Raw genomic sequence first — 26273 nt, 5'->3', positions numbered from 1 at the left:
AAACTACTGATATCAAATCCGAGAGGGTGGATGGTGAGAATATAGAAAAGAGATGGCTGAGTTCAAAATGAAATATTGGATTTGATTTCACTGTATACTACCTCATCTGCATCATGTGGTGCAGAGAAAATAGGTGCAGGGTTTATGAAGACCAGGCAGAAAAAGTGCCGTTCTTCGCGTATTTTGGTGGCCACATCCATCACCAGTCAGTGCCTTCCCCCAATCGACCAGGTTCTTTCGTTTGCATATTGTAGGTACCTCCGCCTCCGAATCCACGTAGACCATAAAAACCGCCACACACAGCTCACAGACGACGACCACGACGACCACCCTTACGTCTCGTGCTATCGGACGGCGTAGGCGTCACATCCTCAATTCTTCCAATCTTCATTCCCGAACGAGCCAGCGCACGCAGAGCCGACTGGGCGCCTGGGCCTGGAGTCTTTGTGCCGTTTCCACCCGTGGCTCGGATCTTGATGTGTAGAGCAGTGATGCCGAGTTCCTTGCAACGTTGAGCGACGTCTTGCGCAGCTAACATGGCCGCATATGGGGAGGATTCATCACGGTCGGCTTTCACTTTCATCCCTCCTGTCACACGGCAGATGGTTTCACGGCCGCTGGAATCACCCAGATTGTTAGCCAATGTACCATGAACATGTCTGTCTGAAATCTTGTTCCCAACCCCCGAAAAAGCCTTGCAAGATATTTTTTTTTTTGGCAACTTACGAAAGATCGGTGACATGAACAAAGGTATCGTTGAAGGATGCAAAGATACGGGCGACGCCAAAGACGAGTTCACCTGTATAGGAATTCAATTAGCCCGTACATAACAATTTCGTGCCGGGGGGGTCCTGCACCCACCTTCTCTGACCTGAGGTCCGAGCGAGATGTTCTCGGTTGCAGCACGCTCAACCTTCTTCTTGGGAGGCATCTTCGTACGGACAGAGAGGGCTTGGATAGATCTTGATCAAAGTGTTCTCTCTCGCCTGAAATTTCGAGGAATATTGGATTGTGGGAGTTTTTGGGTTCCCGTGCGGAGAGGAGAATTTTGAAGCTAACCCAAATTGGCCGACAGGGCTTGGCAGGACGAAACTTTGGAACTTTTTTCCCCTCCTCTATCTGATGTTGATGATCCTCTTGAAGGCGTTGTAATTTCTTACATGCAGAGCTCAAAGAGTTAGGTTCGGTGCTCGGCCAATTTCATGTGCCAATTTCATATCTCAATTGTGCTCTATTGACAGTACCACCAACTCTGCAGCGAGCCAACAGACTAGTTCTGCTTTCCATGAAACGCCGCGGTTACCTCCCTTGTGACCACTAGGATTGCCCATCATGGAGAACATTACCGTGGGAATTATTGGAATGGGTGATATGGGTCGCTTGTACGCGAGGAAGTTCAGTCAAGCTGGATGGAGGTAGGCCAACATGGAGTTTGTGCCTGGGTTAACAGCTACATTTTGTCCCCTTTTTGGCTAGGTATGCTCTCTCCCTCTGTCTCACATCCTAACTACCTTTCGAGGATGACTGGAGTGCATTTGGCTCGAGCATGGTCATCGTGATATAGCTTCACCATTCTGGGGTTGTGTCCTATCATGACGGCTATCGCTGATGTAAAACCCTCGCTACCTTACTTTTTACCTGTCTGAAGAATCTCTCAGTCTTCGCGACTTCTTTATCGATACAAGTGTGATCTTAGCTAACTGTCATTCTCTGCAGATCTGTTTCGTTGCGTTGAGATACCCAATACGTGGACTGATAGAAAGTCCTGCAGAATCAATGCTTGCGACCGACCAGACAAATTTCATACACTCCAAAAGGAGTACGAGAATGAGGTTTGTGTCGTCAGCAATGTCGATGAGCATGATTGACCCAGACTAGAAAGGAATCAATATTTTACCCAATGGTCATCTCGTTTCAAGAGCTAGCGACTGGATAATATACAGTGTGGAAGCCGAGCTCATTGACAAGGTTGTCGCCGAATATGGTCCGTCCACAAAGGTCGGTGCCATAGTCGGCGGCCAGACCTCTTGTAAAGCCCCCGAGCTGGCCGCCTTTGAAAAGTATCTTCCAAACGATGTTGAGATTGTGTCTTGCCACTCTTTACATGGTCCTGCTGTAGACCCCACGGGCCAACCCCTTGTCATCGTCAAACATCGAGCTCCCCAAAAGAGTGTTGACCTGTGCGTCCGAATTCTTTCCTGCCTCAATTCCAAGATGGTCTTCCTCTCCGGGGAGAAGCATGACAGGATTACGGCAGATACCCAAGCCGTCACCCATGCGGCTTTCTTGAGCATGGGTACTGCGTGGGCTGCCAACAAACAGTTCCCATGGGAGATCAATCGGTATGTGGGAGGGATCGAGAACGTCAAAATCAACATCACGTTGCGTATCTATGCCAACAAGTGGCACGTTTATGCCGGTCTCGCGATCCTTAATCCCGCGGCCAGGGAGCAGATTCGACAATACGCTCAGTCAGTCACTGAGCTGTACAAACTGATGTTGGGTGGACACAGGCGAGAGCTGGAGCACAGGATCAAAACGGCAGGGACAGCAGTCTTCTCAAGCGACGCTGTGCATCACAACCTCTTGCTCGGAGATGAGGTGTTGGACAAGTTCTCACTCTCCAAACGACCAAAAGAAAGAACTCCCAATAACCATCTGAGTCTATTGGGCATGGTTGATTGTTGGTGGAAGCTAGGAATTGTGCCGTACGACCATATGATTTGCTCCACACCGGTATGCCGTGCTTGCCCTAAAAGTGTTTCTATTTCTGATCTCGATTAGCTTTTCCGCATATGGCTGGGTGTGACCGAGTATCTCTTTCGCAACGAGACTCTACTGGATGAAGTTATTAACACGGCGATAGAAGACAATACCTTTCGGTCGGACGACCTAGAATTCACCTTTGCGGCTAGAGTAAGTGCATACCTGTACCAGTGCTTTCTACTGGGTCTTGAAGCCAGCTCGGAGAATTTCTCAATTCCAAATCAACCCACACTTCTATCGTGTTTTAGAAGGTGGGAAAAAAAAAAAAATTGGGGTAGAAGATCATTTGCTGACGGTAGAGCTCCTGGAGTAGGCATGGTCTGAATGCGTCTCATTTGGTGATTTCGAAGCATATCGCGATCGATTCGAGAGCATTCAACAATATTTTGCTCCAAGGTTTCCGGAAGCTGTGAGACTCGGGAACGAGATGATCAAAGAAATTATGTTGAAGACCAAGACGTAATTGTGAGGTTGGTGATGACCGGAAGTTCGTGTGCAGACTTCATCTAGTGTATAGGGCCGTCCAGCAAGATGTCTTGAATGGAACAGGCCATTGTCCGCCGATACGAACATACAAGGCCCAAGATGGATCACTGTCGCCATGTTTGGTGCTCGACATGGTCCAAGTGAACTATGGTCCTGATGTTGGTAGTCAGGGGCACAGAATTCCGATGGCAATGTTCGGAGAATCGTCATTCACGACGGATTGAACAAATCAAAATGAAAAATTTTTGATGCTCCAACATCATAATCCGATCTGTTTTCGTTCTTCATGCCAATTATTGGAATTCCAGTACCTCGCGCCACATGTCACGGATCCAGAGGTTGGTGGTTGGCTGGGAATCGACGGACGAACTCGAAACTCTGGTCAGATCACTTTCCTGACATGATTATTGGTCCAAATGTGGGTGGGACAACATGGGACATCTTTTGAAAGTAGGGAGCCGCCGCGGAGTCAAGGAACACCGAACATAATACGGTAGGCTGGGTCAAAGGTACCTTGATAGTCTTCGTCATTCCTATCTTGGCTTATGGCGTACAGAGTCGAAAATCGTTACGCGTAGATGCCCCGCCTCTCTTGTGTACTGAAGTCTACTCGCATGCCCGGAGTTTTGGTGATACCGAGTGAGATAACAGAGGAGCTGATGCGCACCATACGGAGTGAGAGAAGCAAAAATCTGGCAGAGGCACACTTTCCGCGTCTCACAGTCAGGGTCATCCCAGATCCACCCGACGAAGCATCGATCAGTCATCAGGCCTGCGAATGCTTGGCGTACAAGAGTCTAGAAAAAGTAGCCAATCAGGCACAAGACAGTATGACCATGCCCAAAGAGGAAAAGTGCCCGTCCGTTCTCTCATCGTCATGCTCAATGGTTTTTCTAATTTTTGATGCTAACGGGATTCACAACATTCACCCTGCACCTGGAAATGATGTAGATGTTCTCTCCCTGCCGGGGACAGATAAGTCATCCTCTTGGTGGGTTGGCCCTGTCTCTGCTCCACGCAATGGCTGTGATTAGCTAAGTGGTGACCCCTGGGACAGGGGTAGTGTCTTCGATGCTTGTCACTTCTCCTGAAACAACCTTGGCAGGCCATGGGGACACGCAATCCACAGCGCAATCCGCCCAATGTATGGCGCGTTTTGTAGCATATACTTGATGTTCGCGGTATTGTTGGGACAAAGTCGAGGGGAATCCAGACTTACTGAAGATAAATAAACCCCTTCATTCCTTCGGTGTGGACACTCTTCTCCACGCCCTGCTTCAACGGCAGTTGATAAGTAGCAGCCATTTTCGTGTTTTGCCCAGAGTTCACTATCCTGTATTAACCGACCATCTATCACAAATCGTCGTCGTCCCTTTTCCTTCTTCGTATTAAATAACATGGTGTTAAGGGCAGTCTTGACCACGGCTGTCCTCGGTGCGTTTCGTCTCTCTCAATCGCGAGCGTGACCTCACTAATGCCTGTGTAGTGGCTGGCTCAGCAGCTCAGTTCGCCCAATTCTCCTCTGACGGGTATTCCTTGGCAGTCAATGTTCCTTCAGACACAGCCTCGTCAGGAAACGGCTCCATCTATCTTCAGATCGGTGCTCCAAGTGGCACGCAATGGATATCCTTCGGTCAGGGAACGGGCATGGCGGGATCCAACATGTTCGTCGTGTATGCCGCAGACAGCTCAAATGTGACAGTCTCGCCCAGGCTGGGTACCGGTCATGTTGAACCCGATGTCAATCCCGATGCTTCAATCTTTGTCCTGGAAGGCACTGGCATTACCTCCGACGGCATCATGGTTGCTAATATTCGTTGTGACACTTGCCTCAGCTGGAATGGCGGTAGCATGGATCCCACAAGCACGTCTAGCGATTGGATCTATGCCCATAAGTCAGGTGATGTTCTCGACACAACGAGCATCGATGCGGAGATTTCACTGCATGATGGGACTGGCCAGTTTACCCTGGACTTGACTCAGGGAACTGGGGGCAGCTCATCAAACCCCTTTGTGGCGGCTTCCGATGATTCTTCCACTTCTGCGACTCCTTCAGCAACCGAGTCTGTCACTGCCACATCAACTGATAGTGTGTCAACTCCTACCGGAGGAGTTTCGAACCCAATCGCAAGCTCTGATCCATCCTCTTCTGGTGCCAGTCAGACGGTCAGAGACCCTAATGAGAATGTTCGAATCGCTCATGCCGCCATCATGTCCCTAGTCTTTGTGGTCATGTTTCCTTTGGCTGCCTTGACCGTTTATCTTCCATACAACAATAAAGTCCGTCATATTCATGCTCCTCTTCAAGTCCTCGGCATCATGTTGATGATCACTGGCCTTGGTCTGGGTGTCGAACTTGGAAAACGACTGGATGAACTCGACGGCTACCACATGGTCATTGGCTATATCGTTTTTGCATGGATGGTCGTCATCCAACCCGCCTTAGGCTTAGGTCAGCATCTACATTTCCGGAGAGTGGGTACTCGCAGCCCCATGGGGCATTCTCACCGCTGGCTCGGTCGTGCATTCCTCATTCTCGGTGTTATTAACGGAGGCTTGGGCTTCAAGACGGCTGGCGACATCGGAAGCGACAATGTTCCAAACTACTCCGTCATCATCTACAGTGTCTTCGCAGCCGTCATTTTCTTGGCTTACCTGGCAGTGGTACTCTTCCCAACAGTTTCGACGGAGAGATCGGGTTCAGATAGTCTTCCGGGCGAGAAATCTCGACCACGAACCGAAGGCTATGAGATGCATGGTCGCTCATTCGAAAATCCTCGATCTAACCACAGGTAGTGGTCTATTTTTCAATTTTTACTGAATGAAATGAACGAGAATATATGCCAGGTCGACGCTTTTCCTTTTTCTACCACCGTCAAGACGATGAGACATTTTGAGCAACGATTTTGAGCGTTGGCCCTACCCCTTTGATTAGATGGGCGACACATGATTAGGCAAGGGTCAGGATTCAAGACAATAGAAAGTAAAATACTTACAGGAGCAACTGAACCCCGATTCCTCCTACGTCACAGTTTCCATCTCTTCAATTGACTAACAAGCATTCATTCATTCTAATATCGAGGTGGTGTCTTCGAGTTCACTACAATTTACTGCTGTCGCGTGGACAGACCCGTCATCCGGCACCAAGAGTGGGCAGGTCAAGCCGATGGCCGATCTCCAACCCATTCATACGCTGAACCCTTCCTGCTTCCCTACCCCCTTTTCCTACATCTCTGACATCATAAGACATCACGATATCCGAAACCGAAGACGTCCATCGGCTTTTGCACATCCCCTAGTGCCACTCGATCGCATGAAGAAGCATCCCAAGCGACAAGGGTTTAAAATACTAGATCAAAGCTTCATCGTGTTTTACTTTGCTTCAACCAGTGCCTGTGACGATGACATGCGCTGGCTATGGTGGATTCGCTGGTCCTTCCATGGAATTTTGGCGAAACCTGTTCTGGAAGATTTACTCACAGCCCGCTGGTAGTTCCTGACGCCACTAGAATATACCATGCTCGTGGTAGGAGTGAAGCCTTTTGGAGGCAATGATGCTGGAGAGCTATGGCGTGCCACAAAAGTTTACGGAGAGGGACGGTTTGATATGATGGATTTTTTTTGCGAAATCTCATATGGACCATACTCAACTCATCCACTGATCAAGACTCCATGACTCTTGATATGACTGGAAGAAAATGCGAATTTTCCATCTTGAGGCCATAGAATGATGCGATTTCTCTCAAGGAGGATGGCTGACCTTCTGGATTTTCGTAAGTCGATCTTTGTTTCCCCGAGTTAACATCCTGCTAGCATTTGGCCTTAGGTTGCATGTGTGACCGATATGACACTGCAAGTCTAACATAAGGACAAGAATGTGGCTGGGGATATACTAATGCGGTTCTCTCCATGAAGGGTGGGTTATGATCAGGAAAGTTGAATCCATCTCTAAGGGAAACAAATCAGCTAACCACGACTCGAGGGCTTCTTCGGTTCGTTCTACCCTACTATTTCGAGTCATTGTTCTAGTCCCAGCCCGGCGGGGCCATTGTTACACAAGACTTCATCGATGTTCACAATTTTGGTGGTGATTCCAAAACAACACTCCTCGGTCAGTTGTCCTGTTTCTCTACCCGCATCAAGCTCATGATTCTTCACGCCCCGGAACTGCGATTTATGACGTTGGTTGTTTCTTTGGTGCTATCATAGCAGTCTGGCACGGAGAGCAGCTTGGACGAACAAGGTCCGTCCTCGTTGGTACCACGGTCATGGGCATCGGTGCAATTTTCCAAATTACATCTCACAGCACTGCTCAGATGGTCGTGGGGAGAGTTTTTGCGGGAATTGGGAACGGAATCAACACGGCCACTGTCCCATATCTGACAAACAGAGACATCTACAATCAAGTGGAGAGAGAAATTGGCCGTGACTGAACTCATCCTCAACATTGCTGGATTCTCATTCTCGAATTGGGTGACATAAGAATGCTCTTTGTTGGTGGACCTTGTTGCGTGGCAACTTCCTCTTGCTTTCCATTTCCTCTTCATCTCCATCCCCTTCTCAACTGTGCCTTGGTTATCAGAATCACTACGGTAAGGATTCATTTCGATGATCTCGTGGCTGCCTCCACTGACGACTCCTAGATGCCTTTTCTCCAATGAGTACGAAGATGAAGCATTCAAAATCCTTGTCGACCTCGAGAATAAATCTGAAGACGACCCATTCATTGTGACCCGGCACAAGGAGATTGTATATGCCGTTCAATATGAATGACAGAATGCTGCGAGACGAGTCGACCTCCGCGGCTGGGCCGCGACAACGGGGCAACCAAGACAACTCGTCGACCATTGCTTGGTGCCGGAACTCAAGCAATGCAGGAACTTAGTAGAATCAACGTCACGTCTTATTACCTTCTCTGAGTCTTGATCAGGTCGGCCAATTTAGACAAAAAGGTGGCCAGATTGCTCACAGCATGCAACAGTGTGTCATACCTGCTCTTCCTCCTGATTGGGATTCCCAACGTCAAAAAAAGGGGGTTGTCGAAACATGATGACTTTTGCGTCTTCCGGTTAAATCCTTCTCTGTTATCTCCTCATCATCGTTTTGATTGGATATAACGAGAAACCCGGTTATGCTCACAAGCATGAGGTTGCTAATGCTTGCATGGCATTTTCTTCTTGTACTATGTGCTTTTCGGGATGGAAGGCAAGGCGCTCCATGGCGTGAGTTCTGCGCCATATTTGGTTGAAGATTAACGGCTTTTGTTTGGTGTAACCCACTAGGACCAACTCTCTTTCGATGCGTACCGAAGGTGCGGTATTGGGACGGCAACAAATTGGATTTTCAACTTCATGATGGCTGAAGCTACGCCAATCGGTGCTCAAAATCTTCAATAGAAGTTCTACATCATTCGGACAGTTTTCGACGTCTCTGTTCTAGTTGACATCTTGAGTGCCAATGTCCTTTTCATATAATCCGACTCCAACTGCCAGTTTAGCAGCCTACCAGTAGGGGAGTGACTTCTATCAGTCAGCTATATCTGTGAATGATGTCTGGTCTGGCCAGAAAAATATCCTGACAACCGTCAAACAACCGATCGGCTAGTGGACCAGCTAGCCAGCACGGCTTGGGCCTCCCCTTAATACCTCAGCCTCATCCGTTATACCGCTTGTCATCCTATTCCCAAAGCCTCCTCTTTCTCATCATTGCTTCTTGCTGCCCTCCTCATCTGGGTTCATACCATTTCTATAACCCCAAAGCCGACTTAGCTCTTTAACGCTCTTCACCCTCTCTTTCTGACCAATACTGCTCCCAGGCCTGTCTCCATTCCCCACACTCCCGTGCACATCGGCGGTAGCGTACTGGACGGTATCCCACTCGTCAAAAACCTCCATATCAACCGGCATATCCATGTAAGGATTGCCACCTTTAACGTAACCTTTAGACAAATCATGTGGATCGACACCTTCCATCTCGAACATGTTGTCCAGGTAGTGCTGGTTGAACTGGTGGCCGGAGCCAAGGCGCTTGAAGAGACGGCCGACGAAGCGGTTGTCGTCTTGGGCGGAAGGGTTGAGACGCTCGATGGGTGTTTTGGGAGACGGAGCTGCGAGAGCGGGCGCTGAGGTTGACGGGTCTGATGTGGTGAGTTTGAGGCGTTTGCGGGTTCCTGAGCTTGAGACTGAGATTGATTTGATAGGGCCATTAACGAGGGTGGTGGTGGATGAAGAAGAGGCAGGCCCTGGTGATGTTGACGTCGCGGTTCTAGACACAGGAGGTGAAGCAGGTGCCTGGTCAGGTCGAAAATGTAGAATTCCAAACCGCGATACGTAATCGCGCGTATTGGCGTAATGTTCAATATGCTTTACGATCCTATCTTTCGCATTGTCTCCGTTTTCTCCCCTTTCCCCACCGTCACCCAGCGTTGAAATCACGGGAGCGTTCCAGTGATTTGCGGCATTTCCGAACGTGTAGATCTCTAGTTTCTGAAGCTGTTCGGCGGCAACTGTCGTGTAGAGCCAATCGAGAACCATGCCTCCTTCGATGGCGCCCTGGCTGTGCAGGATCAAGACAAGTTTGTGCACATCGGAGTCCGAGAGGATTTTTACTAGTTCGGAGTACGCTTGTCGGATGTCGAGGGTTGGATAGCTTAGGTCGCGCTGGATGATGCATTCGAGAACATCGAAGATGATTCCACGACTGTTGTCCGTAGATGAGACAATGGAATGGAAAGCGACTGTTGAGACTAGGAGCCGTAAGGTTCTTTAAAGAAAAGGTCCCACTCACGTTTGATTATGTATGCCATATACTGGACGTCTGAAAGTCATAGCAAGACGGTCGAGATTTGATTGAAGCCAATGACTCCTACAACCACAGTCAATACACGAGTATCCACTCGCTTCGAATCTGGCAGGCATTTTCTACATCGACCCGCTCGATCCCTAGAGGAAGAAATGAGGACATACCCAACAGCGACGCCGTTGATGAAAACCCATTTCTCATGTTCATGCACAGCTTTCCCCTCGATGCATTTCGGATTTGACTCGAGCAAGCCATGCTTCCTCCACCCGTTTAGCAAGATGGTAAACCACTGGTTCCCTAGCACGAAGGCGACGATATACGAGAAATACAAGACCGACAATGGGGTGAATGCCAACGGCACCAGGGACACGAGAAAAACAAACTGTGCTAATCCTAAAAATGCATGCAAAGCAATTGCCCAGGCGTTGGCGGCGGTGAATGCTAGTTCGTCAAGGGACCCGGATCGAGTGGGTGTTGGAGGCCAAATGATGCTGGGCAAACCCGCGGTGATGGGCCAAGTGAATGTGATTTGGCCGAAGAGCCAAAGGTCGTTGATGATGAGGAGGATTGGGTTTGCGGTGTAAGGGAGCGGTTTGGTCGATGGGGTCATGGTTGTTGTCGGGATGGTAATTCTTGGATCACTGAAGGAGGAAGCAGATAGAGACAAGATGAGAGGTGATTGTAGCTTTCGAGGATAACAGAGAAGGGCCAAATTTTCGGTGAGGATAAGGTTGGCTGGCAGGCAACGAGATCCTGAAGTCGTGGCCTTTCACAGGCCTTACTCTGGGGTCGAGGAGAGTATTCGATTTTCACATGTCAAAAAAAAGTCATCTTCCAAGGCTGAAAAGACTATGTGCTACACAGCAGAGGCGGCCTTTCGCTAGGGCTCAGCTTTGCCCAAGAGAAATGGTGGCATCGGGAAAGAAGGGGGGAAATACGAGGCTGGGCGAGGGGGTTAAGCCTTCCCAGATACGGCGGTGCTTTGTGCCACCCACCAATTAAAAGAAGAGGTTGCCTCAGGGCTGGAAAAGGGAGACAGGGAAGAGAATGAGACGCCGGCCTCCCACCGAGTCAGTGGATAACAGTTTCTGCGACGTTTGACATCTTGCAGGTTCGAGTCGAGGGATGCAACCAGGGATGAAGATTGAGGTTCAAGACGATGAGAAAATAAGACGCTAAACTACATTGGACGGGAGGTACAATGGGGCCTGCCATCAACTCATTCTCCTTTCTTACCTGACCGGATTTGTCTTGATTCTCTCATGCGTCTGGAATCCGTAAACAAAGGACACGTCTTGAAGAAGCTGCGTAAAGGCCAAGAAGAAGGGCAGCCTTTTGAGTTTTGATGGGCACCCCACAGTGGATTCACCGCTATAATAAGGATACATCCCTGTCTAGATCCATTGGCTACCGAACGCGATTACTTGCATCATCTTGAAAGGGAAATATTTTGTTATTCTGGGGGAGAAGTGGTGAGATGGATTGAAGTCTTGCATGAGCTGAATCCACAAAGTCCAGGGTCTGCGATGCAATGCGAGCCCGCGCAAGTCACATTCGTTAAAATGAAAGGAGTACCTGTGTACCCAGGGTTTTCGTGCTGAGATTATATGGAGAGAATTTCATGTTGATTATTCCCCATTTCCATTTCACAGGTGCCGAATATACGGTGCGGCGACTGACTGTCGTGAGACAGGACGTCCATGATGATCATGGACACCTCATGCCCTGACAGAAAACCTCACACGTAGATCTCGTTAGTCTGGTGGAAAATCTTCTCCGCATGAGCAAGTACAGTGGGATAAACATCCTTCACCGCCTCAGCGCCCATCCAACAATCCAAATGCCCGTACCCGGGAAAGAGTTCTCGTTGGTATTCCTTCTGACCGAATGTCGTAGTCATTGTCGTGTACGATTTATCCGTGTTCTCTGGCGTGTACACCACATTATCTGCTCCGGAGATAAACAAGATTGGAAGACCTTTCAGTCGTTGCAGATTCGGCGTTGTGACAAGCGACTCTGACATGTTGTTCGTCACATGTCCATGGATGCCTTGGTACATGAGCTGAGAGAGCGAATTCATGCTCACCCCACCGAGGAATTTGGACAAGTTCTCGTGAGTAGCGGCGTTTAGACGTTTGTGAGACCAGAGTCTGTCATGGTTAGCGTTGAGTATCAGAGGACTCTTGCTCCCCAACCTACCTTCCGAAAACAAGCTCGGATCGGTGACAGACAACACTATTACATAGCTCTTTCGGTGAGCCGACGGGATACAATCGAACCACTTGATTCAAGAGCCGTTGGACCAAAGAGTCGTGCTCTGTGGAGATACATGAGAACCAATTTCCGGCCAGCAACTTGTAAATCTGGGTCAGGGGAATCGGTAAAAATGCTTTGATCTTGTTGATTGTCCCAAACATCGGGTTGAAGAAGACTTGCGATGCTGTCAATCCACTGATCCATTTCGAATCGATATTTCCATCCAGGAGTCCGGCAGATAATGCGACGGACCCGGCACAATGGGCGATCACATATATGGGCTTGTCTGAACCTTGGATCCGGTGAATTTCTTCAAACACAGCTTGGATATCGAGTCTGGCGTCGTAGGTGGTGTATCCACGCTGAGCATTGGGGGTCTTGCCGACACGATGTGTGATGCAGAAGACCTCGTATCCTGCGGTTTGGAAGTATTCTACTGCATTCGTCTCGATGGTTGGAAGAGCAAAAATCTGATGGTCAACCGATGCACCGGGAATAAACAGAACTTTTCGACCAGTGGAAGACGTGGAAGTCGGCGCCCATCGCTGTAAGGTGGAGACGACGTTGTCAACAGAAGTAATTTTTATGGTCTCAATAGGCGGCTTCTTGTTCACTTCATAGCCCTGATAGGTGGTGGTTGGAAACTGCATTCGGCCCCATGGGCCGAGAAAGTTGACCAAGACTTGTTGTGTGAAGAAGGTCAAGAATTTGCCGGTGGAAAATGCCTTGGATAGGATCGTCGGCCCATGAGGGGTGAAAGTTGACAATTCAGATGCAAAGTCTTGGGGATCGATGTGTAACGTCCCCTTTCCTTTGACTTGGCTTCCCTGGGTAAGAGTCACGTAGAGTGTAGAAGTGGCTTTCCATGTAGACCAAGGCTTGAAAGCGACGGAACGGTCAACGATTTTGTATCCATGGAAGTGGATCACCTCTCCTCGGGTAGACACCATGTCAAAGTCATAGGTGAGATTGGTGGTATCCGGTGTCCGTTTGTCTTGATTGAAAAGGTTGAATTCACCTCGTAGAACCATGAAAGGCGACCCTGGAAGGCCCGCACATGTAAATGTGCCGGTAAGCATCGCCGGGTGGTCTGATCGGCCAATCACTGTGAAGGTTAGCCTGATCGTTGGGAGGGACGGTATCTCATACATTCATCAGTATCCCAGGCATGACAACTCAGAAAGAATCTGGCAGTGCTTCCTGCCGCTTGGGCTGCAGCGGTGGCGATAGTGAAATCAGACGCCTCATTCCCGGTGTCCACTTGATCTTCGGTGTTGATATAACCGGACATAACTTCGGTGAACTCAATGCCTTCGGCCTCGGAGTCCATGGCCATGTGAATTGTTCTTTCTGCGTGACGGAGTTCCTTGTTCATAGGATGCGCATGTGCCGGTCGTCCGAACAGGTTCAATGTCCCTGAATGTTTCAGCATTGCGACATCAAGCCACGTTCCCGTTCCGTACCATTCTGAGTGACCAAGTCGATCATGAGATTTTCGACTCGGGCCGCTTCTTCCACAGATCGTTCTGCGAGTGCAGTAATGGTTGCAAATGGGTTGACTCCAAGAGCTGTTGGAAGGGCCGCACCATCTACAACGACAATCCCATCGTGAACGTCTTTCCCGGGTCCTCGAAACAGTCGACCAAATTCATCCGTTGCCCCATTGACGCCAGTACCGTCGCTGCTGATTGTTGCTCCCCCCATGATATGCACCGTGATCTATCACAGTTAGCATGCCAATGGGAACAATCGTTCGGTTTCATACCTCTTGCTCTCCGAGAGCTGCGAAAAAGGGAGAGTTGATATAGGTTCCTCCGACCGCATTGGTGGCCTTGGCAAGAATCCCGTTGAGATATTTCACATGGTCACTTCTCCCGACTCCGAGAAAGGTCAAAGTAGGTTTGTCATTTTCTCCCAATCTCATCACTGCTTGGTTGCTGTCATGGGACATGATGAGATATGTTTGCGTCCTCTCTAGACTACCCATTGGCGCGTATGGAGCGAGTCGGCTTTGTTGACGAGAAATCAAATGGCGCAACCTATTTTTGATGGTGTATTTTTCCGGGAAGATCTTTCCTGGGAGAGATTCCAGCAATTTTTGAAGCACGGGGACCAAAGCCTCCGTAATGGCACCTTCTTCGATGACGAAACCGTCCAGTGGGTTTAGTTGCTGACGACAGTCAATGACTCCCGTAATGGTCGGGCCGATGGGTCGGTCGGGGTTTGGAGAGACTCGTCCTAGACCGTTGGCCTCGTAGTCGGTGTTGTATCTACATGCCGAATCAGCGTTGATTGCCACGATTGGTAGATAATGCATTGTACCCAAAAGCTAGGATATCGCCATTCCCGCTCATGTCCTTACCCACGCGATCACTCATCTTCAGTCCAAGAGCTTTGCTTCGAAGGAGAATCTCGGAGGTTCCTAGGGCACCAGCACCGAGAAACACGAATTTCTTTGCATGCACCCACATGAGATCACGATAGATGTTTTGCTTGAACAAACCTCGCTTGCTCCCGTGCCATGCAAAGTATATGAGATAACCTTCTTGTGTGGGATGTTTCTTGATACATCGAGCTTCGCATTCGCAAAAGCTGTTCAAGTTAGCACATGGCAAAATGGAATCGGGGATGGACTACATCTCGGCTCCCCAATTCCATGCATCAGCAAGATAGGTGACGAGGGTTGAGGATTTACTCCCATCGTTGACACCCGTACTATCCATGCCAGTGAGGGCACTGGCTTGCATTTGCTTCAGATCGAGCAGGGTCAGTCAAATTTCCCACGCACGAAGGTGATAACGGGCATACAACGCCAGCATAGTTTGGTCCATTCTCAAACCGCGTTGTTTGCGGGACTCGTTTGAAATTCTTCTCGAGGCCCAAGAGCTCCGCCTGCTTCTTCAAGAGGTCAAGCTTTGCCAGAGGAGGGAAATCTTCTGGATATGTTTCCGGTTGAAGCATCTGAGCAGCGCGTTTGTGGTCTGTGTCCCCAATCAGTATTGACAATCCAGCGAGCCCACAGGATGCGCACATTCATCCAAAGCCCCGGGTTTCCGGAGATTGTCTGGCCATTCCGGAAGACTCATGGCTCCGTCGTCGGCTTTCAGAAATACGTTGGCGTTTAAGAGACTTGTGCCCCCGAGACCTTGACTGGTCAGTACATATTCAAGGAGATTGAATGGGGACAAATCCGACCACTGGCAACAAATGCATTTTGACCGGCTCCCATGATGAGCTGATAGAGCTTCGTCGGATCTCCAACCTGCACTGGCACTCCCGGTTTGTCCTCAGGAGCAAAAAGTCCAGACACGCTGATTTCTGGGCTAGCCTCCGCCAGAGTTGAAGGGTATTCACCCGCTGGACGCCATGAGATATATATTCAGCCAGGCAAGATGATATTGCTTACGCCATCTCTCGTTCCCACGCTCCAGAACACAGACAGATTGACCGGCGCGCGCCATCCGGGATGCTGCGACTCCTCCTCCATATCCGGATCCAATCACGACGACGTCGTAGCCATGTCGCAAAAGCTCGACAGGGCGGGATAGCCGAGGGAACTTGTTTCCTTCATGGTAGTCTCGGGCCTCGAGCTTCGACTGAGATCTAGAAAGTGGACCTCCGGGCTCCGTGGTCCCAACCCGATATGGAGGAACCTGATGAGAAGCTGACCGGGGCGTCGTTGATGAACCAACCCCGTTCGACCCGTTGGGACTTTTGGTTCCGATGTCTCCGTCAGAGACTTTTTGAGGGGTTTGATCCATTGTGGATGCCGCTCAATGAAATAGGAACGAGTTGATGTGAGCTTGGAAAAGAAGCCAAGTCTTCAAGGAGAGTTCTTCAAGAAAGACAATATAATATAGAGAGTGGAGGTCTTCGAAAAGGGGGAAAACTTCGAATATGTGAAAGGCTGTGCTCAGATACACGAAGATGAGGCGGTGGATTCAATAGCTGAAAACTTACACAGTAGGCCATGCTCCGTGCAAGCCTCTTAACGGAATTTCCAGACGATAACATTCTCGACATGTGAAACTGGATGTCAGGCAAGAAATGACGTGCCCGTTTGTGTGAGAATTACCAAGGGCATGACGTCTGCAACCAGGGGTCCAGACGGCATGAATACGAAGGACGAGAAAGAGTAGCCAGAGCCCATGTAAGATGTATACGAGGCAGAAGGCAATTCGAAAAACTTTTTGGGTGTCATCGACCCGGGGCCCTCGAGCTCGGGACCGGAAAAACGTGTCTCCGCACAGGCTTCTGGTGAACCTCCTTTTAAGTCTTTCGTCTTTTCATTCGTGCTTACTCCATTGCCAATCATGGGATCTCAGTGACCAACATGGGCCTGTGGCACATCAGCCTCAGCTGAGTCAAAGCCAAACTCTCTCGCTTGTCGTGGGAGGGTCATACGGGGGTTAATATTCACGGGCATGTGATAGATTCTTCTGGACGACCCTTCCATTCCCTCCCGCCAATGTCTTGTGTTTTGACCTTGGAGCTTCTTGTAGCATTCCTTCAATAGTCAAAGCTCTAATCCGGTTCCGAACAAAGCTCATCACGGGGCTTGAGAAGCCAAGGGATTAACAATGGCTCCGAAAGTGATTTTCCTTATGGCCGATTACGGACACGACCCTACTGGTATACTCCGAGACTCTTCGTCAAAGCATTTGTTTACTCATGATGTTTTGGTACAGAAACTGCCATTCCATGGCAGGTCTTTCGCGACTCTGGCTTCGAAATCACCTTCGCCACCGAAGCAGGCACCTCGCCCAAATGCGACGAGAAGATGCTCTCAGGCTGGACCGGAACTCTTCTCGGTGCTAACAAAGCCGCCAAAAAAGTGTATAAATCGCTCCGGGACATTGATTCCGGCTTTCAAAAGCCCTTGGCCTGGAAAGATGACTCGTTCCGTCTATCGGACTACGACCTCGTGTTCCTTCCCGGCGGCCACGACAAAGGTGTTCGTCAAGTCATCGATTCACCTCGCGTCCATGAATTGCTTGCCGCTTACTTTCCCCAAACGCAGAAGCCGTCTCGGAAATCAATCGCTGCGATCTGTCATGGCGTGCAGATATTGGCAATGGCTTCGACGAATGAAGGTAAAAGCGTTTTGCACGATGTTCAGACCACCGCGTTGCCGGCGCTCATGGAACAGGGGATCTTCTACACCACAAGATTGTTCCTCGGGGATTATTACAAGACGTACGGTGCAGGGACGGATCCTGTCGAGGAAATTGTCAGGAAGAGGCTGTCTGAGAGGAGGCAGTTTGCTAGTAGTATTCGGCCTACTCCGTAAGTTCAAGTCCATCCGCTTCCACATTGCTGCCAGGACGAAGGCTGACACAACCCAATGTAGATTCGTCGCCTTGGACCCCAAGTACAATTATCTCTCGGCAAGATTTCCACCTGATGCTAAGACACTAGCGAAAAAGGCCGTCGCGATGGTCAACGAAGTCACGAAATCCCCCTAGGCCGACACTACCGGACATCCGAGTCAAGCTAGCCGTGACCCATTCTCATGCTCATTCTCATCTTCAAACGCTGAGAGAGGAATCGTCCGCTTCTATCGTACCGTTAGCACTCAACATTGAACGTTGCAACTCTTTTATCTCCTTGACCGTGTTGACACTCACTTTGCCGACTAGGATCGCCTTCCACAAGTCGCACGGGATGGACCTGTCCGTCATCTCTTCCAAACAGGGTGGAATCAGCATCTTGCTTCGACAAGTGTCGGACCGAGAATACAACGCTTTGTCTGCCCTCTGGATTCCTCACCACCCTATGCATACCTGGGGCGGTGGTGTAGTTTCAATCCATGCGGGCGCCCACCTCTGTCGAATTGACCCGATCCAGAACCCGCAACCTCTGACCATCGCCGATGCGAAGCGTCAATAAGCCCAGGTCCGTATGTTCATCCGCGTGCCCTGTCGAAGGGAAATATTGAAATAGCCGCATGAATGAGCATGTACGTCATTGTATCCTCGGATTTTGACATCGAGAGTGTTGCCGTCCACGAGATATTGTTCCAGGTCGAAGGCCCCAGATTGCTCGCCCGAGAGATGTCACAGAGAATCCTGAACAAAAACAGTCCTGCTTCGTGCCATGGTTTGGCTGCGCCAGTTTCGAGGCTGGCTACCCACACTTAGTGAATCCGTTCTCGAATCCGGGTCCGGTTGCCCAGTGCTATTCGAGTCGCCATTTGGGTCAGCATACACGCGACACTGGAAAGTGATATACCCCTTCTCCCCGATGACATGCTAATGTCCGAACTCGAGACCTTGTTTCGTGGGTTACAGAGCTGCCTTTCTGTTTCTGTGAGAGTCGAAGAACGGTGATGAGCGCGCGAACAAATCCCGTAGGAACAAATCTGTAATATTCTGCGCTAGGGTCTCAGGGAACGTAAGGCATATCCATCCCGCTGAGCTAGATGGAGAAGTTGTTCTTCAGACGATAATGGCGGTGGACGAGGAGGGGGTAATATATAGTTGTCGTGTTGGGATTCTCATCCTGTTCCACTAGCAAATGGTATCTCAGAGGGGTCCGTCAGTCTCAAAGGCTAGCCGGCCAAACGGGTTAGAGAGTGAATGATTCAAACGATATGCGAGGAGAACTTCGAACTGAAGTAGAATCCAATCCCCCGGACTATCATTATAAATGTAGCAAACGAGATTACACATCTGTGAAATACCATTCGCACCTCTCCAACAGAAACACGACAGCATCTATTCCCTTCCACCAAAACACCACCCATTCCAACCGAGAGAATTGTCCAAGACATATTTTTGGTCCCCACCACTCATAATCGTATTCCCTAAATCGCCTTTCTTCGTCTCGCCTCATGTGTCAAAAATGTCAATGGGAACAGTGTGTGCACGTGCAGCTTGGGTCCAACTGAGTCCGCTGAAACAGGGTCGTCGAAAAGGGTTCTGCTGGCCTGTCCATGGCGGTGCAGACCTACGTATGAGTCGTCCCCCATCTCTTAAACCTTGCTCTTCAGCACGATATTTCTCTCCACACACACACACACACACAGCCTTACTCGATCTTCTTGCGGCCCAAGTTCAAGCCCACGCCATGGTTATAGGTCAGAGTGCCACCGATCTTGGAGGACATCATCAACAAGGGTAACAAGACCATGCTGATAATCATGTTGGTCTCAGTGGGAACTTTGCCGGGATTGACGGCACCCTCCTTGTCCTTTCTGAGATACCAGCTGTATAGGTTGGCAACGAAGACGAGATCGTTGATGATGGCGTGGGTGATGCACGCCTTAATGCGAGGCACCATGGTGCTCTTCTGCTTGCCTGCAGCGTCCTTTTCCCAGGGTCCGCCGTTCTTCTTGATCATGCCTACCAGTTGGATGTTGCCGGACATGATGGCAGGGACGGTGGTGATCAGTCCCACGCACATGAGGAAGTACGACATACGAGTGATGTCGAGCAGGGTGGATGGGGATGAGAATCGGGTGGTGAGGAATTCGGGTTGGATCCAGGTCGTTGTCAGGGCGTAGAGGATGTCCAGACCCCAGGCGAACGTGTTGAAGGCGATGGGGAAGTGGACAATGGCTGGGTGCGCGGGAAATCTATTTTGGAGTGTCGGTCAGTATGGTGGGACAGGAGAGTCGGTGAGGTCGAAGTTGTGAATGTTTGGACTTAACGGCGGAGAAGAGCATACTCGGAGTTGAATTCAGGCACAGGGTCGTCGACTTTGTGGGCGAACTTGCCCTGAAGCTGGGTTGCGTAGCCCATTGAAACTCGCGGGACAGAATTCGAGTACAAACCACCCAATTTATTAAGGGTGTGAGGAATGAAGAATTGAAAGGAAGAAAACGAGTGTTTGTCTGTTGAATATGGCCGTATATGATAATTAGAAATAGAAAGAGAGGGAATCCAAGCTGGAACCTGGAGTAAGAAATAAGACTCAAGGCGAGGAGAGAGACACGCGCAGGGACACTCCGAAAATGTAAAAAAGGTAATACTAATGGCGGAGTCCGGTTAGTAGATGGGGCTAACTCTTTCAGGCGCCTCATTCAACCCCTGAGCCCGTCGCCCACCAATAACGTGATAGTTGCTGGTAAGCAACAAACCTAGGACATCACATGATTCTGGGGGCCAAAAGAGGGATTCAGTTTGGTGTGGTTGGCGACCTGCGGGCCCCTTTTGAGCCGTTTAACACAAGGCTGGGCTGCAGAGACAGAAAACACCACCAGTATTCATAATGCCGATACAATAAACTACTCGAAACCGGTTTGACTGTCATCAAAATCGAACTACTATTTGAGTGGGTGTCTCAAACGGGGATGCAGAAGACCCCCTAACATGTCAAGGACGATGCCCCCCTGACAAGGCTGAGTAACCCCCTACTTTGATGGGTCATGCATCTACAACTTAGCCCTCCCTAGAGCATCAATCACTTCCTTCGCTCCTCTTTCCCCCGACTGCACAGCTCCCTCCATGTACCCTTTCCATTCATATGCCGTCTCGGTGCCAACAAAGTGGACTTTTCCATGACTTGTCCTCAAGGCGTGATTATACTTGGTCATAATACCCGGAGGAGACGCGGGACAGGGACAACCTTGGGCCCATTGATCCTTGGCCCACTCATGCTCGGTGACGGCAATCGGATCGGGGACCGAGTCCACGTATGGCCCATAGACTCGTTTGATATGGGCCAAAATCGCATTGAACCTCTCCTGCTGTGGGAGCAGAGACATTTGACGACCAAAATCGCCGTTCGTGAAGCAAGTCAGAGAGAACATGCCCTTGGCATCGTTGCTCGAGTCGCGACACGTGGTGATAGGTCCCTTGAACGACATGATGGCCCCGGACAGGCCTTTCTTCCGCCACCAGGGCTCCGAGTACATGACCATGACTTTCAAGGTGTATCCGTGGACGTTGTTTTTGCCCAATTCGACCTTGGCCTCGGGTAAGGGAGGATCAAAGGTGATTTCTTTGTACAGAACCGTCGGCACCGAGATAATAACTCGTTGACATCGAAAGTCGCCCCGACCTGCAGATACGAAAATCCCTTCGGGGGTCTGTGAAATGCGTCGCACTGGTGAGTTGAGGATCACGGAACCAGGATTCATCAAATTAGCCAATCCAAGAGACATTGATTGCGTGCCTGTCCTCCCCCAGTTCGAGTTCAGCATCTGGCCCACCAGCGAAGATATGCTTCCACTTACCCCGGATGAATCTGAGATATTGACCGCCATGCTTGAAATCCGATCTCATCTGCAGCAGCCCACCGCCACTCTTGCAATAATTCAGGAAATAAAGCGCACTCATCTCCGACGGCTCCAAGCCCAGCATGGCTCGGGTCCACAATTTGACCGACGCCAGCGCCGTTTCAGACTTGATTTCGGCCATGCACCACTCCTCCAACGTCATCCGGTCAAGATGTCCTCCGGTTCCAACTGGATCATGGATATCCAGCTGCTGACACACCGTCTCTGCCCGTTCCCGAATGTAGACTAAGTTTTCGACTCCTTTGGGCTCGGCCATCCTCTCAGGCGTACCTCCATACTCGAATAATCCCAACCCCCCTCCCAGGTCTTCCTGAATTACGTTCCCCACGGTGTTCTGCACCACAAGTTCCAACCCCAGAGACTTGGCCAGAGCATAGATCGCGCCCTGATTGGTGTCATTGACCCATGCGGCACCGACATCCAGGAACTTTCCTTCCCCCAATGGATCAACCGACCACGTCTTGCCTCCGACGCGATCACGAGCCTCGACGACGATGCAAGAAAGCCCCGCCTTCTGAACATCGTACGCTGCTTTGAGCCCGCTGAGCCCAGCACCCACAACAACCACATCGACATTTTTCAGGGGCTCTTGTCTGACGGCGGCATACGCCTCGATTTCGAACTTAAACTCCGGATCTGCGAGCGCCGGGACTGGGACTAATGTCGTCGCCGGCCTGTGCCCATTCAGAAACGCCTTGACGTGCTTCGTATGTCGTCGATTATTCGGATCATAGTCGACAATGTAGTACACCAGCTTGAAGACGTCCGTGACAGTGGCGCCCGCGGCTTCAAGGCATCGGCCCAAGTTCTTCATCGCCAGCGCCATTTGCTCGTCAACATCCTGGGGGACAACGCGGTTCTCGTCCGCGCCCACCTGCCCGGCGGTGGCAACAATGCGACATGGTCCCGTGGATGTTGCAGCGTGGGAGAACACCGGGCGTGAATCGAATAGTCGGTACGGATCGATTGTTTGGACACTGTCTTCTTTCTTCGAGTATGGAGACATGATTGATCAGGTACTTATTGTATGCAATTTCCTTGCACCGTAGATTTATTTTGTCTTCTGCATTCTAGCCCGGCAGCATAAGGTAGGAATCTCTCCATGTATATTTATATTTACTCTGGCCTTGTCAAGGACTTGACCTATGATAACTTGAACTTTTTCGGAATTCAACGACCACTAATCCACCCCGCCGACACCTGCCCTTGGGCGTATTGACTAAGCGGGCGGGTTCTGTTTCCATCCACCCAATCAAGAGGCCAAAAATGCGGAGATGGGCTCTGAGAATCTGATAGGAACTCGTTGATAAGATACCTGCTGGGTCCTTCCATCGGTTCCGAGAAGGCGCACTTCTGAAAGTCAAAGATTCATTGGACTATTGAACACTCTTCAGCCGAGAGACCGAGGCAGTTCATGCCGTTGCCTGCCCTACAGAATCATGGTGGTAACAATTCGGGAAAATTGTTCAATGGCTGCAAAGTCGCTAATCTCGAATTTCTCAGTCGCTTTTCATCCTGTCAAAAAGTGACAAGCTCGATCGCCTACGCGTATCTTCAAACGGCCCAAGGAAGGAGATTGCTTAACGAGATACACGAATATCTAGGAAAGGAAGAAGCTGAGGAATGCTCTAACTACTGAATTTCCTGACACGCTTTTGGCCCGAGATATTACTCTGAAAATCATTCATTCCTCCCTTTTTGGAATGGTTCACAAGCGATGAAGTCACTATATCATTAGGCCGTTATCCTTTTTCAGCTTGGAGTTGGCTGAAAACGGGGTACAGTCTCCATCCGGCAGCCTTGCCAAATCCCATATGCTCACATATAAAATCTCAAGCCCAACGTGCCAGCTATCCTGCCAACCTTTTCCATTTTCATCCTGGAAGCAGTCGCAATTCTGTCGAAAGACATACCTGCACTGTCAAGGCTCTCGTTTTCCATCTGATCAGAGTCATCGTCTTTGTCATCCACCAACATCGTTCTGTAGACACCCCATGCCTCGCCAACCATTCTCACCACATCCCAAACGGGCTGCTCTTGAAACAGTCTCGCCTAGACCCTAACGACTTTGCAACTCGTGGACATACCCTGGTTCTGCATTCATGAGATGATATCCCACCTCCTCAAACTCCGACTTAGAGAGTCATATCGGTACTGCTTGTAGTCACTTGCTGAGCACAAGCGCGCAATCAGGAGAGTAGAACGAGTGCTGCATTGACGGGGTAGCCAACTGGTTGCGAGCAACGAGATTGACACCCCATTCGACGTGGTTGGCTAGTGCGGTTGAAGTGTCCCATGCAGCCTTGTCAAATCTCCAGCTATGTTCGGGTACGGGGCTGTCTGCGAGAGATACCGCAAATTGGTGAAGACCTTGAGTCTTCATCTACAATACGGTCTAATGGCAACGTGGATTCGGAAGAATGCCATTCGATGCAACGCGTTCGGATTGAATGATATCGGCCCCTCAGGATCCCCTATGACCAACGATGACTCAGTTCTTGCTTCCCTTCGGTATTTCCCATTATCCGGTGCCCTTCTCAAGGAGGCGTGTTCTTCGAGGGTCAAGATTTGTTCTGATTGAGGTCTAGATTTTGCCGTCTCTCGCACGGAGAACATGTACTGAATTAGAGCTGAAATCAAAGTGTAGTCACCCCCCCAGCAGATACGTTTCTGTATCATCGTGTGGCCATTCGTGGAAGGGTTCAGAGAATACATCTTGGAATGGTGGCTCACGGTGTCCTGGTCGTCGACGTTTATTCCACACTCCTTCTGTGTGGGGGCCCACATCTTTTCTGTGCATGGCAATCTGATCTTCAGCTCTGAGTTGGAGATTGCTGGCCGAACATCGTAAAGGATTGTGAGGAATTAAAGAAGCAGAATATCATGGCGAGGGTCTTCTTGCCCTTCTCGGGAGGACTGTGGGCGAGTCAATTCTCTTCACAAACGAAAACTGCAAGAGTGTTTTGAAGGGCAATCGCTTCCCTATATGTGCTTCGAGGGTTCCCCCGCCATGGCAAGAATAAGCTCCACTAGAGACGTGCAAGAAGAGCATTTCCTTATGAATACGTTCGCCATATCTCTTCAAAGAGCGACTTACAAGTAATTCTGCTGGAACGACTCCACCTGACCTTGGCGATCTTGCATTCTATATACTCCCAGCCCCTGAGCCCAACGCTCTAGAAGGGTGTCAGTTTGTGCATATCTCCATTGTCAGGCTCGGCGACAGAGTGCCTAGACAAGCTGGATCTGTCTCTCGGTGATGAATTTGTGCTACTATTCCTCCTCTTGACGTCGAAGAAATTGTGGAAGAGTTTCATGGACGGACATGCTCGGAGATGGCCGACGACCGGATGACCCCTTGGCCTACGACGGTGAGAGACCAATGGGCTTTCTGACGACCAACAGATTCGATATTCAACTGTTGCAGACCTGATCTATACACTCCGCGACAGAAATCAGTTCCTCGTCGCCGAATTGTGTGTCTCACGATTTGCAGAGTTATTGGTAGGGTCTTCCATCGATGAGGCCCATCTGGAAACAATGGTTAGAAGCAAGAAATTCAGGTGAAGGGAAACCTTACCAATTTCCTAATTCATCTTGTCGAATGTTATCCTTTGGGACGTAGTTCAGGTCTTTGGCATCTTTGTCGGGGTCGGCTTTCATCCTTTTGAGTGGAAGAATCACACTGGGATAGTCCAGGATATTCCACAAACTAAAATATCCCCACCAAACTGGATGTCCATGAGGAAATCTCGCAGAAGGAGCGCAAGGACAAATTAGGGCGTCGATGGGACGGTCAGTACCAGTCTTCGCCGCCGTGTTGTACCAATACGCGGCAAACTGGTATCTCCATTCTGCTTGTTTGGTATTGAGCTGCATCAATATCAGCCATGTGTCACACCCGGAGTAGCCTGAAGAGAAGTTGAGGCGGCGACATACGTGGAAAAGTTCTGGGATTGTCAGCTCCTTAATGTCGAATGTCTCTAGATACCATTTGAACGTCGAATATATGGGTTCTCCAGAGGAAGCGACCAGCGTCAGCGTTTCTTTCGCGCCAGTTTGAAACCAGAGCCTCCACTAGTGATCGGTCAGATTTGTGCTCATTCATTGACCGATGGGAGAATACCGTGGCTTGAGCCACCTCCCAACAATCAAATGGCGTCTTGAATTCCATCACTATGGAGATTAGGCTGTGCAGTTGACCACGTGGCTGGATTTCTCACCTTCATGCTCAGCTTTTTTCAACTGTGCTGCGGTCTCCCGCAGAGCTCTGGCAATAGGTGGTTGAGGTTCGACACACCCATCTGTCATCATCAGCCCGAAACATAGCTTGTCTATTTTCGGCTGCACTTTTTTCCAGGGCGTGGACTGGCAGACCATACTGACTGAGGAGAATCTCAGCCAGCAGCTTGACATTAGCCATGCTGTGACAATTTGGTCCCGAAGAGACCTTGATCGAGATTTGTCCAGGAGCAGTCGTGCCCATGCCTTTTTTCGCAGTCCTCTCGGCCGTAGGTCTCATGGCATAAATACCACTGAAGGCTCCTGGAGCACGAATATTGCCACCGATGTCGATGGAAGGACAAAATGGCCCCCCCCTCTCATAGCCACGAGGCTGCCATCACCGCCGGAAGAGCCCCCGCCGGAAAAGTCGTATTGAAAGGATTCAGGGTTCGACTCGAGAGATTGTTTCCATGTTTCGAGGAGCATTCCCGTCCGAGGC

General features: G+C 50.0%; 9 protein-coding genes across 9 annotated transcripts; 3 read left to right on the top strand and 6 right to left on the bottom strand.

Moving 5' to 3' along the window:
- Positions 1-304: 304 nt before the first annotated feature.
- Positions 305-931, bottom strand: Z518_08757 (40S ribosomal protein S14; the record flags this gene model as incomplete). The annotated part of the gene is made up of 3 exons (XM_013414496.1): positions 305-617; positions 727-799; positions 862-931. 3 exons carry the CDS (start codon positions 929-931, stop codon positions 305-307), a joined length of 456 nt encoding a protein of 151 aa, XP_013269950.1.
- A 401-nt stretch (positions 932-1332) lies between these two features.
- On the top strand, positions 1333-3229 carry Z518_08756 (uncharacterized protein; the record flags this gene model as incomplete). Its single annotated transcript, XM_013414495.1, has 5 exons — positions 1333-1415; positions 1772-1832; positions 1879-2736; positions 2785-2916; positions 3080-3229. The coding sequence occupies 5 exons, from the start codon at positions 1333-1335 to the stop codon at positions 3227-3229; spliced, it is 1284 nt and encodes a 427-aa protein (XP_013269949.1).
- Positions 3230-4649: 1420 nt separating this feature from the next.
- Positions 4650-6048, top strand: Z518_08755 (uncharacterized protein; the record flags this gene model as incomplete). Its single annotated transcript, XM_013414494.1, has 2 exons — positions 4650-4686; positions 4739-6048. The coding sequence occupies 2 exons, from the start codon at positions 4650-4652 to the stop codon at positions 6046-6048; spliced, it is 1347 nt and encodes a 448-aa protein (XP_013269948.1).
- A 2906-nt stretch (positions 6049-8954) lies between these two features.
- Z518_08754 (uncharacterized protein) lies at positions 8955-10663 on the bottom strand (the record flags this gene model as incomplete). Its single annotated transcript, XM_013414493.1, has 3 exons — positions 8955-9951; positions 10039-10116; positions 10218-10663. 3 exons carry the CDS (start codon positions 10661-10663, stop codon positions 8955-8957), a joined length of 1521 nt encoding a protein of 506 aa, XP_013269947.1.
- Positions 10664-11791: 1128 nt separating this feature from the next.
- Positions 11792-16070, bottom strand: Z518_08753 (uncharacterized protein; the record flags this gene model as incomplete). Its single annotated transcript, XM_013414492.1, has 11 exons — positions 11792-12203; positions 12253-13414; positions 13459-13725; positions 13773-14028; positions 14075-14579; positions 14632-14901; positions 14947-15059; positions 15118-15290; positions 15341-15454; positions 15505-15666; positions 15716-16070. 11 exons carry the CDS (start codon positions 16068-16070, stop codon positions 11792-11794), a joined length of 3789 nt encoding a protein of 1262 aa, XP_013269946.1.
- Positions 16071-16889: 819 nt separating this feature from the next.
- Positions 16890-17774, top strand: Z518_08752 (uncharacterized protein; the record flags this gene model as incomplete). The annotated part of the gene is made up of 3 exons (XM_013414491.1): positions 16890-16941; positions 16998-17595; positions 17660-17774. 3 exons carry the CDS (start codon positions 16890-16892, stop codon positions 17772-17774), a joined length of 765 nt encoding a protein of 254 aa, XP_013269945.1.
- Positions 17775-19338: 1564 nt separating this feature from the next.
- On the bottom strand, positions 19339-20051 carry Z518_08751 (uncharacterized protein; the record flags this gene model as incomplete). The annotated part of the gene is made up of 2 exons (XM_013414490.1): positions 19339-19885; positions 19978-20051. The coding sequence occupies 2 exons, from the start codon at positions 20049-20051 to the stop codon at positions 19339-19341; spliced, it is 621 nt and encodes a 206-aa protein (XP_013269944.1).
- Positions 20052-20683: 632 nt separating this feature from the next.
- Positions 20684-22556, bottom strand: Z518_08750 (uncharacterized protein; the record flags this gene model as incomplete). Its single annotated transcript, XM_013414489.1, has 2 exons — positions 20684-21426; positions 21488-22556. 2 exons carry the CDS (start codon positions 22554-22556, stop codon positions 20684-20686), a joined length of 1812 nt encoding a protein of 603 aa, XP_013269943.1.
- A 2570-nt stretch (positions 22557-25126) lies between these two features.
- Z518_08749 (uncharacterized protein) lies at positions 25127-26072 on the bottom strand (the record flags this gene model as incomplete). Its single annotated transcript, XM_013414488.1, has 5 exons — positions 25127-25423; positions 25490-25627; positions 25677-25726; positions 25774-25854; positions 25937-26072. The coding sequence occupies 5 exons, from the start codon at positions 26070-26072 to the stop codon at positions 25127-25129; spliced, it is 702 nt and encodes a 233-aa protein (XP_013269942.1).
- Positions 26073-26273: the final 201 nt, after the last annotated feature.

The sequence above is a fragment of the Rhinocladiella mackenziei genome (genome assembly GCF_000835555.1).
Source record: "Rhinocladiella mackenziei CBS 650.93 unplaced genomic scaffold supercont1.6, whole genome shotgun sequence".
Taxonomy (NCBI): domain Eukaryota; kingdom Fungi; phylum Ascomycota; class Eurotiomycetes; order Chaetothyriales; family Herpotrichiellaceae; genus Rhinocladiella; species Rhinocladiella mackenziei.
Note: the sequence above shows the minus strand (reverse complement) of the source record. Positions and strands in the feature narration are given on the sequence as shown.